This window comes from Balaenoptera musculus, chromosome 12, assembly GCF_009873245.2.
Source record: "Balaenoptera musculus isolate JJ_BM4_2016_0621 chromosome 12, mBalMus1.pri.v3, whole genome shotgun sequence".
NCBI lineage: Eukaryota > Metazoa > Chordata > Mammalia > Artiodactyla > Balaenopteridae > Balaenoptera > Balaenoptera musculus.
The window spans coordinates 52,808,624-52,821,884 of NC_045796.1; the positions used below are offsets into that span (position 1 = coordinate 52,808,624).

Genomic DNA, 13,261 nt, shown 5'->3' on the forward strand with positions numbered 1-13,261 from the left:
TAGACACCGACCCTCGTTCACGACACATATTTATGCGTGCCCACTCTGCGCTGGGCATCCTACGACGAATCAGACTCGTCCCAGATTCAAGGGGCTGGGGCACCACTCGGGGCCCACACCCCGATCTCTGTCACCCTCTGTCCTCGAAGGCCGGGACGAGAAAGTGGGAGGAGCTGACGCTTTCACCCTACCTCGCCTTCCGGGGTTCATCTCCAAAGCCCCGCCCCTTCGGGCCGTTCACGGCTGCGCCGTAAAGTAGGAAAAAATTCTTTGCCGCAGAACAGCCCGCCTCCGTCTTTACGGCAAGCCGCGTTTGACGCTCCCAATATGGCGTTCCCCACTTAGGCAGTGCTGTGGATGCTACCCTAGATGGCCGTGGGCAGCGCTGACTTGGGGCTGTTGTCTGTCTAACCCAGGCTGCAGAAAGCTGCTATTAAAGCTCGTTTCTGGTCACGGCTCCAGAAACCCACCCTCCTCTGAGGGTCAAGAATCGCTGCTTCCTTCTAGTTCCCGCAAGTTCCTCATCTGCCCCTAGCTTGTTTCCCGCGCCACCTCCGGACACCCTCAAGTCCCTGACACCCCCAGACTCAAACTATGAGCCTTCGGCAGCTGCTTTTGCGCTTGCCCTGTTATCTCGGGGCCTCGGGCCCCCGGCGTGGCCCCCTCGACACCATCTCCTCGGTGGTCTCCTGGCGTGGTCAGTCCTCCAGGTCCCCGGCCCACTGGAACCAAGTGGTGTCAGAGGCGGAGAAGATCGTGGGCTACCCCACGTCCTTCATGAGCCTCCGCTGCCTGCTGAGCGACGAGCTCAGCAACATCGCTATGCAGGTGCGGAAGCTGGTGGGGACTCAGCACCCTCTGCTTACCACAGCCAGGTGAGCTACTCCCTCTCGCCCTGACACACTCGCACCCACTTGGGTTCTTTTTCCTGGCCTGTACACCCTTTCCTCCCTCTCTCAGACTGACTGCCTGCCCTTTTTACCTCTTCCTTTCCTCAGCCATCCTAGGCATCCGATGTTGTGTCTTCTCTAGTCTACTTACCTTAACTTACTAACTCCATTTGTGGAGGAAGAATGAGAACACGTGCGCTTTTCGCGTTTTTTGCCTCTTAACTACTGAAGGTGAAGTTGCCTCAATGATTTGTGGAGAAATCGAGTAGGGATGTGGGTTTGAGTCACTTCCTAGAAATGGTCTTTTAAAGTGGGATAGGTTTATTTTCGGTTCCGCATTATTCGAGAGGTCACCTCTAGAAAGAATGGGGAGGGGGAGGGAGGCCGAAAATTAGTTACTTGCAACGTTTGTCTCAGGCTTGAAGTAGGAATTTATCTAGTCAGTAGTCATTTTCCCCTTGGGATTTTTATCACTTATGCTGACTACTACTGTGAAACCTGCCATTAGGACTTTAAGGACCACAACTTTTGATTGCATTTTTAAAAACTCCACCTTTTTATTAATAATTTCAAACATACTAGAGATTTGCAAGAATAAAAATAATACAAAGAACGTACTTTATAATCATATTCACCTATGGTATACATATATACGTATACTATTCACATGTATATGTAAACAAAATACATACACACACACACAGATATATTTTTCCTGAATCATTTTGGGGTACATTGCATATGTCATGGTCCTTTACCCCCAGGTACTTCATTTCATAAGCATAGGGATATTCTTTACATAACTACATTAATCAATTTACTTTTAATGTTAATACAGTACTTTTATTTAACCTACCATTGATAGTCCACTTTTGTTAATTGACCCAATAATGTTTTTTTATAGCATTCTTTCCTCTTTAGTACAGGATCCAGCCTAAGATGAGGTATTACTTTAGTTGTCATGTCTCTTTAGTCTCCTTCAATTGAGAATATTTCCACAGTTCTTCACTTTTATGACTAGAGCATTGGTTCTCAAATGGCGCAGTCTGCCCACTAGGGAACATTTGGCAGTGTATGGAGATGTCACAACTGGGGCATGCTACTGGTGTTTAGTAGGTAGAGACCAGGGATGTTGTTAAACACCCTACAATGCCCAGGACAGCCCCCTACAATGAAGAATTAGGTGCACCAAGATGTCAGTAGTACCAAGGTGGAGAAATCCTGGACAAAAATTATCTTTTTTTAAAATGTTTTCTTAAAAAAAAAAACAAAAAAAAAAGTTTTGAAATAATTGGAGATTCACATGCAGTTGGAAGAAATAATGCAGAGAGAGCCAATGTACCCTTTATGCAGTTTTCCCCCAAGCAGGATATTGACACTGATACAGTCAAGATGCAGAACGTTTCCATCACTACAAGGATCCCTCACGTTGCCCTTCTATAGCCACCTTCACTTCCCTTGCCCATCCTCTTGCTTTAATTTTTTGTGAGACACTTGCTATTTCTTTGTTACTAGTTACCAAATAGCAATAGTAGAGTGATTTTATTTCTTGGCATCATTCCCAGTTATCAGGAATGTCATTTTATGAGTAGGCTAAACTTGTCCTGAAGCTGGAATGTTAGTTCTCGAGAGATTCTAGATGATAAACACTCAAAACACACATACGTATATATTTTAAAGCTTAATAATGAAACGAATGAGCTTACCACCCAATTGAAGAAGTGTAACTTTATCAATCCTATTGAACCTTCTCTCTTCACTGGTCCATCTCCCTGATCCCCACTATACTGAGTTTTGTGTTTATTTTTCCTTATAAAATTACACGAGTGTTTCCTTAAATAGTAATGTGTTTAATTTTGCTCATTTTTGAAATTTATAAATATACTAGTTTATTGCATGCAGTCCTTTATGACGTGCTTTTAAATTCATCATTGTTTCTAAGATTTATCCCTGTTATGTTTAACTATGCTTCATTAGTTTTTCACTGGTGTGTAAAATCCTACTGTGTAAATATACCACAGTCTTCTTTCGATCAGCATTTGGGTTGTTTGCAGTTTTTGGTGCTATGAAAAGTGCTGCTGTGAATATGCAGCACGCGTCTCCTGGTGTACTTGTCTTGAGAGAATAAAGGCGTGTGTGCACATGTGTTCAGCTTTAGGAGACAGTAAATTGTTTTCCAAAGTGGTTGTACCAGTGTACATTCTCACTAGCAGTGTCTGAGTTCAGGTTACTCTGTGTTCTCACAACACACAAACCATGAGGTGTCTTCATTTTTGCTAATCAAATAGTGGGTTTTTCTGTATGTAATGGGAATGATAGTGTTAGCGGTGGAGGTTGTAGTACAGCCAGCCCTCCGGATCCGTAGGTTCCACAACCACAGATTGAACCAAGTGTGGATCGAAAATATACAGGGGAAGAAAAATTTCAGAAAGTTCCAAAAAACAAAACTTGATTTTGCTGTGCACCAGCAACTATTTTTATAGCATTAACATTGTATTTACAACTATTTACATAGAATTTACATTGTATTAGGCATTGTAGGTAATCTAGAGATGATTTAAAGTATAGGGGAGGATGTGCCTTGGGTTATATGCAAATACTATGCCATTTTGTATGAGGGACTTGAGCATCCTTGGATTTTGATATCCGTGGGGGTTCCTGGCTCCAAACCCCCTGGACTGTATATTACGTTGTGCAGATGCATATTGTAGTCTCTGTAATAAAGTGTTGAAGTGAAAAGGGCAGAACTGGAAAGAGCCTTATTAATGTATGTATTCTGAGAATTGCAGTTCATCTACTTAATTGTCAGAGCATCAGTTGGGGGTCTTAGAGAAGATTCCTTCTGAGGGCACCAGAGACACACTAGATGAAAGCTTGTAAGACTGATGGCTCTGAAACTTCCCTGACTGTATGTAGCCTACCCTGCCTGCCTAGTCCCATATTACAGTGAAAGAATTGAAGAGGAACAAAATAATAAGTTTCAGCAAAGTTGTAGTAACATATATAGATTATTTTGTAAGAAAAGGAGGAGCTAATCTGCATATAGTTTTATTACATTTATTTAAATTATTTAAACAGTCTAAACTCACAGGCAGCTAATGAACAAAAAACTTTTGGGGAAGGGGTCGTGCATGTATCTGTTTTAGCAAAGAAGCAGGCATTTGATCCATAGGGTAGGCAGATTGTGGTTATTGTAAATTATAGCTAAAAACGTAGATTAAGCAGCTATATTGTTTCACATACTGCACCTTACTTTGTTGAAATCTTGTGAGCAAAGCATTGATAATTAAGAGAGAGAGCCTCTCAGTATGCTATCCAAAGGACACAAATACCCCATATAGTTAATATAGTTAGAACAGTAGGAAATTGGATTTGGTAAATTCTTTTACTAGTTCCAGTTTACATTTTACATTATTTACTTAAATCAGTATTCTAATCCCTTGGGTCATTTTACTTTTTGGGTAGATATACATGGTATTGATATATTAGGGGTGAATCATATGGCCCTAAAATTTAGATGTATTTTTTGGCATTTTTGGCAAACAGGAGGAGAAAAAAAGGAAATCACCATAATTCAGTATTCACTACCTTCTCTTTCTTTACCTAAGTTATCTCATCAAGAAAAGGGAAAAAAGCCTAGAACTATATTTTTATAACAATTTAATTGAGAAATGAGATTAAATTTAAAATCTTGAGATTTAGTGAGATAATGATCTTATTACTAGGAACAATGTAGCAATTAGCTAATTTTTTACTCTTGTTCTTCTAGATGTTCTAGTTTCTCTGTGTTGTAAGTTCCAATTAGATAAATAATCCTTAATTCAATGTTTATTAAAGATTATGGAGGAATATAAAGAATTCTAAAACATGGACCATGTCCTTTGAGAATAGACATTGTGTTGGACACAAATATGTTTACAAATATCAGAAGGAGGGAAATGACTTGTTACTAATGAGTAGTAGAGATATATTAGCTATTACATTTAGAGATACTGAAGTGGCCTGGTGAAAGGTAAACCCTGTATGATATTACTTATATGTGGAATAAAATATAAAACAATCTAGTGAATATAACAAGAAAGAAACAAATTCACAGGTACAGAGAACAATCTGGTGGTTACTAGTAAGAAGATGGAAGGGGGAGGGGCAAGATAGGAGTAGGGGATTAAGAGGTACAAACTACCATGTATAAAACAAATAAGCTACAAGAATATGTTGTATAACACAGGGAATATAGCCAATATTTTATAATAACTGTGAATGGGGTATAACCTTTAAAAATTGTGATTCACTATGTTGTACACCTGAAACTACACTATTGTACATTAACTATACCTCAGTAACAAAAATAAAAAAAATAAAGTGGCTGGAATAGTAGAGAACCTTTCATGAAGAAACTAGGACGTGATTGGGCTAGATGGATAGAAATTACATGGGTAGTGTTTTAGAGCGGTGGTACTATATTACAATTTTTTTTCCTCTTGATTCTTTTTTCTTCTTTCTTTCTCAGGCTGTCATACCTCTACTAGGCATAGGGAGGACCTTAAAAGCAAGAATAAGCAGTACAGTAAACTAAAATGAACAGCATGAATGGAGCTAGAATAGCTAAAACAATATTGAAAAAAAACAAAGAAGAAAGTGGGAGGAGTCATTCTACCTTATGTTAAGTCTAATATATATAGCTTAATTGATCAAGACAGTGTTGTATTGGCAGAGGAATAGACAGATTGAGGGAACAGAATAGAGAACTCAGAAATAGATCAACACAAATATACCCAATTGATTTTTGACAAAGGTGCAAAAGCAATTCAATGGAGGGAGAATAGTCTTTTCAACAAATGGTGCTGGAACAATTGGACAGTATAGGCAAGAAAATGAACCTTGACCTAAACCTCACACCATATTAAAAAAAAAAGGCTATGTAAAATGGAATTAAAGTGAAATGTAAAACTATAAAACTTAAGAAAACGTAGGAGAACATTTTTGGGACCTAGGGCTAGGTAAACAGTTCTTAGACATGAAACCAAAAATGCAGTTCATTAAAGAAAAAAATTAATAATTGGACTTCATCAAAATTGAAAACTTTGCTCTGCAAAAAGACGTTGTAATAGGATGAAAGGATTAGCCACAGGGAGAAAACATTTGCAAATCACTATCTGAAGAAGGACCTGTATCCAGAATATGTAAAGAACTCTCTAAACTCAGTGGTAAGAGAACAAACAATACAATTAGGAAATGGGTGAAAAGAGCCCATTAAGATGGCAAGTAAGCATATGAAAAGTTGTTCAACATTATTAGCCATTAGAAAAATGTAAGTTAAAACCATGATGAGATACCACTACAAACCTATTAGAATGGCTAAAATAAAAACAATATGAAGTCCTGGTGAGAAACTAGATTTCTCATACATTGCTGATGGGAATGTAAAAATGGTAAAAATTTTTTATAAAATTAAACATACACTTAACATACAACCCAGCTATCACACTTGTGAGCATTTATCCCAGAGAAATAATAACTCATATCAAAACCTATCATGAATGCTTGTAGCAACCTTATTTGTAACAGCCAAAAACTGGAAACAACCCATATGTCATTCAAAGGTGAATGGTTGAACAAACTGTGGTACAACCATACAACGGAATACTACTCAACAATGAAAAGAAATGAACTATTAATGTGAATATACTTAACACTACCGAACTGTATACTTAAAAATAGCTAAGATGGTAAATTTTATGTGTATTTTACCACAACTAAGGAAAAAGTCAATTTCAAAAGTATGATTCCATTTATACAACATTTTCAAAATGACAAAACTATAGAGATGGAGAACAGATTAGTGGCTACTAAGTCAGAAACAGTGTGGGGAACAGGGAGGAGTGTAAATACAAAGGAGTATATTGTGGTGATGGAGCAGTTTAGTATCATGATTGTGATGGTAGGTACATGAATCTATACATGGTATAAAGTTGCGTAGAACAGTATATACCTACACACAAACGAATGCAGGTTTTTAAAAAGTGCTGAAAATGGAATAAGGTCTGTAGTTTTGTTAACAATAATATACCAATGTTAATTTTTAGGTTTTGATATTGTACTACAGCTATATATTGGAGGAAGCTGGACGAAAGATACATAAGGACTCTTTATACAGTCAGTCCTTAACCACACGTTCTGTGTCTGTGGATTCAGCCAACCATAGATAGAGAATATTTGGGGGAAAAAAATTCCCCAAAAGCAAAACTTGAATTTGCTGAGCCAGGCAACTATTTATATATAACATTTACATTGTATTTACTACTATTTACATGATATTTACATTGTATTAGGTATTATAAGTAATCTAGGGATGATTTAAAGTATACTGGAGGGGTCTTCCCTGGTGGCACAGTGGTTAAGAATCCTCCCGCCAATGCAGGGGACATGGGTTTGAGCCCTGGTCCGGGAAGATCCCACGTGCTGCGGAGCAACTAAGCCCGTGCGCCACGACTACTGAGCGTGCGCTCTAGAGCCTGTGAGCCACAACTGCTGAAGCCCGCGCGCCTAGAGCTCGTGCTCCGCAACAAGAGAAGCCACCGCAATGAGAAGCCCGTGCACCGCAACAGAGTAGCCCCCACTCGCCGCAACTAGAGAAAGCCCGTGTGCAGCAACGAAGACCCAACGCAGCCAAAAAAAATAGTATACTGGAGGATGCGCATAGGTTATATGCAGAGACTATGCCCCTTTATAAAAGGGACTTGAGCAATACAAATTTTGGTATCCTCCGGGAGTCCTGTAACCAATGCCCCTGTGGATACCTAGGGAGGACTGTACTACTTTTGCATCTTTCTGTGAGTCTATAATTATTTCGTTATTTTGAAAAGCTAAAAGAAATCACTTTGAAAAGAGAGAGAATGAATGGATGGATGGATGGATGGATGGATGAACAAACAGTAAGTAAGCCTAGGAGACAGGAGGCTTGTATGTTCTAGTTTCATCTCTGTCAGTAGGAAACAGTGTGACCTTAGGCAAGTTATTCCATCTCTGGGCTTTAGTTTCCTAAGCAGTGAAGTAGAAAGTTTGACTAAATGATTTCCAAAAGTGTTGCCAATTCTGGACTAGTAGAAATTAGTGTTGTAACTGAACATAGCAGCTAAGGGAGCTATTGTCACTTCTCAGGCAGGGAATGAGCAGATTGAATGCAATATATATTGATAGTACAATCTATCATCCTTTTCCTACTGTTTAAAAATCCTGAAAGCTCAGAAAAAATATTTTCTTAGACTCACAAATCTGACCTGAACTGGTGTGAGATCATTTATAGTCTTCTTTATCCCACTTTATGTGAATATTCTTGCATTTTGCTACAGAAATATTAATGTGTTTGATTACAGGGTGCTGCCCCAGATTCTTCTGGAGTGCTGGGTGAATTGCACCTTCCTAAAATCGAAAAATTTCAAATTCTGAAAGACGTTTGGTTTCAAGGACTTTGGATGAGGGATTGTGGACCTGTCCAAGCTAGACAGTGGTATTATATGTAGGATGATGTTGAAGTCCAGGTATGTCCAGGTATATGTAGGATGATGTTGAAGTCCAGGTATGTCCAGGTATGTGATGTTGAAGTCCAGGTATGTCCAGTGTGGGAGAGGTTGAAGGTAGTGACAGTGCATCAATCCGCACTTTCTCCCAGCTTGAACCCTATGGGCCATTACTATCTTGATAATTAAATGTAATTATCCATTTGTGCAAAATATATATTTTTATTTTTAGTCACTTAAATTTCTATAAATCAGTATTATTTTTAAGTACTTCTAGCTTTTATAAATTCACTGCATTACTATCTACTGTCAAGAACTTAAGAGCTTTTAATAAACATATGGAGGACACTTAATTGTTTCAAAGATAATAACAGTACTTTTTTTCATATAGAATTGGTTAAATTCTTGTTGTTTAACATAGCTAATTCCATTGAGCAATGTGGCTTTGTGTTCATTGATTACTCTTGACAGATTTGGCTCTTAGGATTAAATTTTTGGTTAAATATTCTGTCTTTTTACTTTTGCCTTGGAAAAACTGTGATCTCTATTTCACGTGTAGATAGATGGGATCAATTTGGTATGCATTTATTGGAGACAAATTGTGACATTTAGTCTCTCTCTTAGAGGGTATTGATTCCTGGGTAGAGACTTTTTGTTCCTGACTGAGTTCACTAGTTACTTAGCCACCTAAAAAACCTTATTAGTCTTTTTCTGCATGGTAAACTTCTTTAGAGCTCTTTGAATTTATTATTAGAAATTTAATTTTAGTCTCTCACATGTTTATGAAAGACCCTTTCTAGATTCAGTTCTGTAATTACTGTACTGAAAGCCTACATTACTTATGAAGAACTTTTTCTTGGAAGACTTGGAGAAAATTATAAATTTTAATTCATTCCACAAATATTTGAGGTGCTCTGGGCATGGATATACAAATAAGAATAAGACATAGTTGCTGCCCTTCAGGAATTCGTGAGAGGCAGTATAGTGAGCATGAGCTCTGGAATCAGACTGTTTAGATGCATATCCTGACTCTACCACTGCCAAGGTATGGGATCTCAGGCAGTTTACTTCACCTCTCTGTGCCTTAGTTTCCTCATTTGTAAAATGAGGATAATAATAGTACCTATATCTTAGGGTTTTATGAAGAGTAAATGGGCAAATATAGGTAAAGTACTTAGAAGAGTACCTGGAACATAGAAAGTAGTCACATGTTAGCAGTTACCGTTATTATTAGAAAGTCATTTTAGTGGGGAGACATGCAAATAGAGGATATTGAGATAAATGCTGTAGTATGTGTGAACAATATGCTGTAGAGGCAGAGAAAGAGGGAAAAATCTCTCTCTAGAGAAAATTGAAGACTTCCAAAGTTGAGGTGACATAAGAGTTGGGTCTTGTTGAATGGGAAGGAAATGACCAAGGCAGGGAAAAATAAGCCACAAGGAGTTGCCTAGCAAAGTGTAGGGAAGTAGTAGTTTGGTGTATGCTGAACAAGGGATAGACAAGGCAAAAAGGATGGATTGGAAATGTCTGCTTCTGCTAAGCTAGAATAACATGCTGTAAACAAATAGAAAACTGGATAAAATATATATGAAACAACTATATTCTGCTTAGAGTACAGGGAGCACAGGATTGTGATCCCTGTGAGTGAGAAAACAAATGAGGTGAGAGCTATGATCACTCTGACTTTCTGCTGAGAGGTACTTTCCAAATAGCAGCACAGAGAGGGGGAACTTGAGCAGAGGGTGCTGGCACTGCTGAGTTGAAGAGACAGATCAGATTTGGGGGAGGCTGAGGCAGCTGGAAATTGTGGGACAGAATGCAGAAGAGGAGAGAGCATGCACAGAAAGGCTCCAGAAATCTAAGGTGCCCGCTTGAGTCTGTTATTGAAAACTAAGCAGCACACACATAGGATGCTTGGGCGCTATAAGCTGTACAACTGTCAGAGTTCTCCCAGAGCTGGGAGACATGCAAGTTCTGACTGGACAATGTGGAAAGAACTTGTTGAACAGCTGGGCACTCTAGAGAAGTGCCCAGAACTTTACCCAGAAAAGTTATGCCTTAGTAATGGGACCAGTGGTATTCTTAATTCCTACTAATTAACGTTAGCTCAGAGCTAGTAGGTAATAATCCTCAAGAGGATTGGGTATTTTCCTTTTGCCAACTCATCATTACCTGGGTAATGGCCAGAGATGCATTCGGGAAAAAAATCTTCCAGAAGGGATTTGGCCTCCTCTTCATTCAAGAACTGTGGGTCTTAGATTTGGGTGAGAGGCCAGACTCTCCACTGTAGTGTCTCAGAGAGGTCTCTGTTCACTAGACCTGGAGTTGTTTGTTTTTGGTTATTTAAATCAAAACATCTTAGTGGATGGCTATTGATTTGAATTCTTGAATCTGACCAATTAAATATAGACAGGGATTTCTGCCTATCACAACGAAGCCTGAGATTACCTAATATTCCCAATATCCACCTTGCTGCCTGTGAGAGTCACCATGCCCACTTTGCTTCTGGCAGTTAACTGCTACCACCTAGACCCAGCCTCCCCTGGGCTCCTCCCATTGCTTTTTGGGTTCAGGGAGTCCATTTCATTTGTAGTCCCTCCCACCCAAATCTTTAGCCCTTCCTAGAAGCCACTAAAGTGATTAGTAATGATTGTGGTATGCTCCTCACCAAACTTTTTCTTGTGTCAAGAGTTAAGAGAGAATCCTGTGGGCCCAGTCAGGAGACCTGGTAAAAGCAGTGTGTTAAATGAATAAAAGTTTCATATAGTTTGAATAGAGAATAGTGGTGAGAGAATAGCATCTTTACCATCGGATTCCCTTATTCCAAAGAACTGCCCCAGACGGTCAGAACCATTTTCATACACGGAATTGCAATTTAGTTTAAGTCAAGTACCATCACCTGTCATAGTAAATTAATGCCACTTTGAATAAGTTTTGTATTCAATTTGTAGTTTTATTTGTTTTAGTTGTTTAAGAACCGTAACCGTACAGTGTTTATAATTTTTATATTAATACGTATTTAAATAACATTTTAATAAAAGTCATTTAAGGCAATACTGGATGACTGAATTTTTACCCTTTAAAAATATTCCAAATGTTACTCAAGGTTGAGGAATACTGACTAGTCTGTGTTCTTAATTCTGGGCCCAGTTAATAAAGATAAGTTGGTTGTAGGTTCTTAAGTGCTATAATCCTTAATTCTTTGTGGTTAGATTCTAATGAATTAGGATTCAGGCATCCACATCTCTCTTCTCATATTGGTCATTACTGCTGTATTGCCAAATGCTTTTCATCAATATTGTATTCTGTAATTGTTCCTTCTTTATTCTTCTGTAGGATTCAGAATCTTCTTGTGTGTGTGTGTACGTGTTTTACACACCTTGGAGGTTCTTTAGTTACCAACATTTATTTATCTGTGTTTGTGGTTTTAAGAGTTTAATGAATGTTTTCCCAAGAATAGCTACCCTAGAGTAGGTTTTAAAAATGGGTACTAGATGTTAACCATTCAGATAGTTGTTTCTGATTTAATACTTATCCGAAGTTCTAGATACAAATCTTTAGTTTATGGAGTGCAGCTGGATTTGCTTTTCTTCCTATGACTCACCAAAGTCTTCTCAAAGCCTTTCATTTTTTTCTATTTTTGTGCACTGAAACTTCATTTTAACAAATATTTTAAAATAGCTTTAAAAATTACCATTCTCTTGGAATCTCCTTGGAAGTTTATTTCATTTGCTCCAGAGATTTTTTTTTTAGCACACTGAATTGGTTTTGTTTCCACAGTTGTGAGGCTAGAGATACTTCTAGTGAATATTATATCATATTCTAAAAACTTAGCAGTAGTGTTTTGAATTTTTCAAGCATTGGTAATTTGCATGAGCATATTCTTTATAGTGTTTAATAATTACAGGGCATTTTTTTTTTTTTTTTAGCTTCAGACTTTTGCTTTATTATTTTTCTTCTGTAAATACAAAGCACTGAGTTCCAAAGTAAAAAAAAAAAACAAAAGGCTACATTGAGAGTGATAATCCATACTCCAGAATATGGTTACATGTAAAACAAACATATAAAATACATATATATTATTCACATATAAAATGAGCATGATCACATATATAATAAACTGATATTTTGTAGCTCTAATGTCTACCTTCCAACTTCGTAATGCAGTGAACTAAGAAAGTCCCACCAGGTGGGAATTGTCTCACTTCTAGTCTTGTCCAGACCATCACTTTCATTGTCTTGGTTCTGCATGTGGACTGATCAGCACTTGATTCTTAATGACCTTCCAGAGTATTCAGTCTCTGCATTGGCAAAGTTGCCTCCTTATACATTAAGATTCTTATACTAAATGTAAATAATTCTCAATATATCTGTCTCTAAGGAAATAAAGAGTTTACATCAGCTGTATTCTTTTTCTCTCTTGCTATCCTTGAATGGCATTTTACTCAGACATATTTCTTGAATGCCTATGCAGGGTAGTATGCGAGCTAGTGGATGATAAAATAGATATGGTTCTTGCACTTGTCACATTCACAACTCCTCCATAAATAAAGGCCCTGCTGGAACAGAAGGCACGTTGGTCTTCTTCAATATGCCACCTTCCAAATGCCTGCGAATCACTTGAGAAATGATCTCTCTGTGCATTGGTGTCTCTTTGCTTGTAGGGGGCTTGGGATGGGGAAATACTCCTCCCTTCCTAAGACAGTTTGTGTGGGACATTAATGAGATTCCTTTGGTTTGTTTGGGATAGGTGGTGGTTTATAGTTTAAATATTTCTTATGTGCCTATGTAGAATAGAATTCCTCTTTCTTCTCTGAACTTAAAACACTGTTAATAAGTGGACTCCATAGA

At 38.1% G+C, this 13,261-nt stretch overlaps 1 protein-coding gene across 5 annotated transcripts in view; it reads left to right on the plus strand.

Annotated features, from left to right (window-relative positions):
- Positions 1–261: 261 nt before the first annotated feature.
- The window catches only part of PDSS2 (decaprenyl diphosphate synthase subunit 2), a 262,864-nt gene continuing 249,864 nt past the window's right edge, over positions 262–13,261 (plus strand). For 4 of the 5 annotated variants that reach the window (XM_036871833.1, XM_036871831.1, XM_036871835.1 and 1 more), the window contains exon 1: positions 315–875. In XM_036871833.1, coding sequence (XP_036727728.1) covers positions 595–875 — 281 coding nt within the window. In that variant the 5' untranslated portion in view covers positions 315–594. Of the gene's footprint in view, positions 876–13,261 lie in introns of all 5 variants that reach the window. The other variant, XM_036871832.1, reaches the window with a different exon arrangement.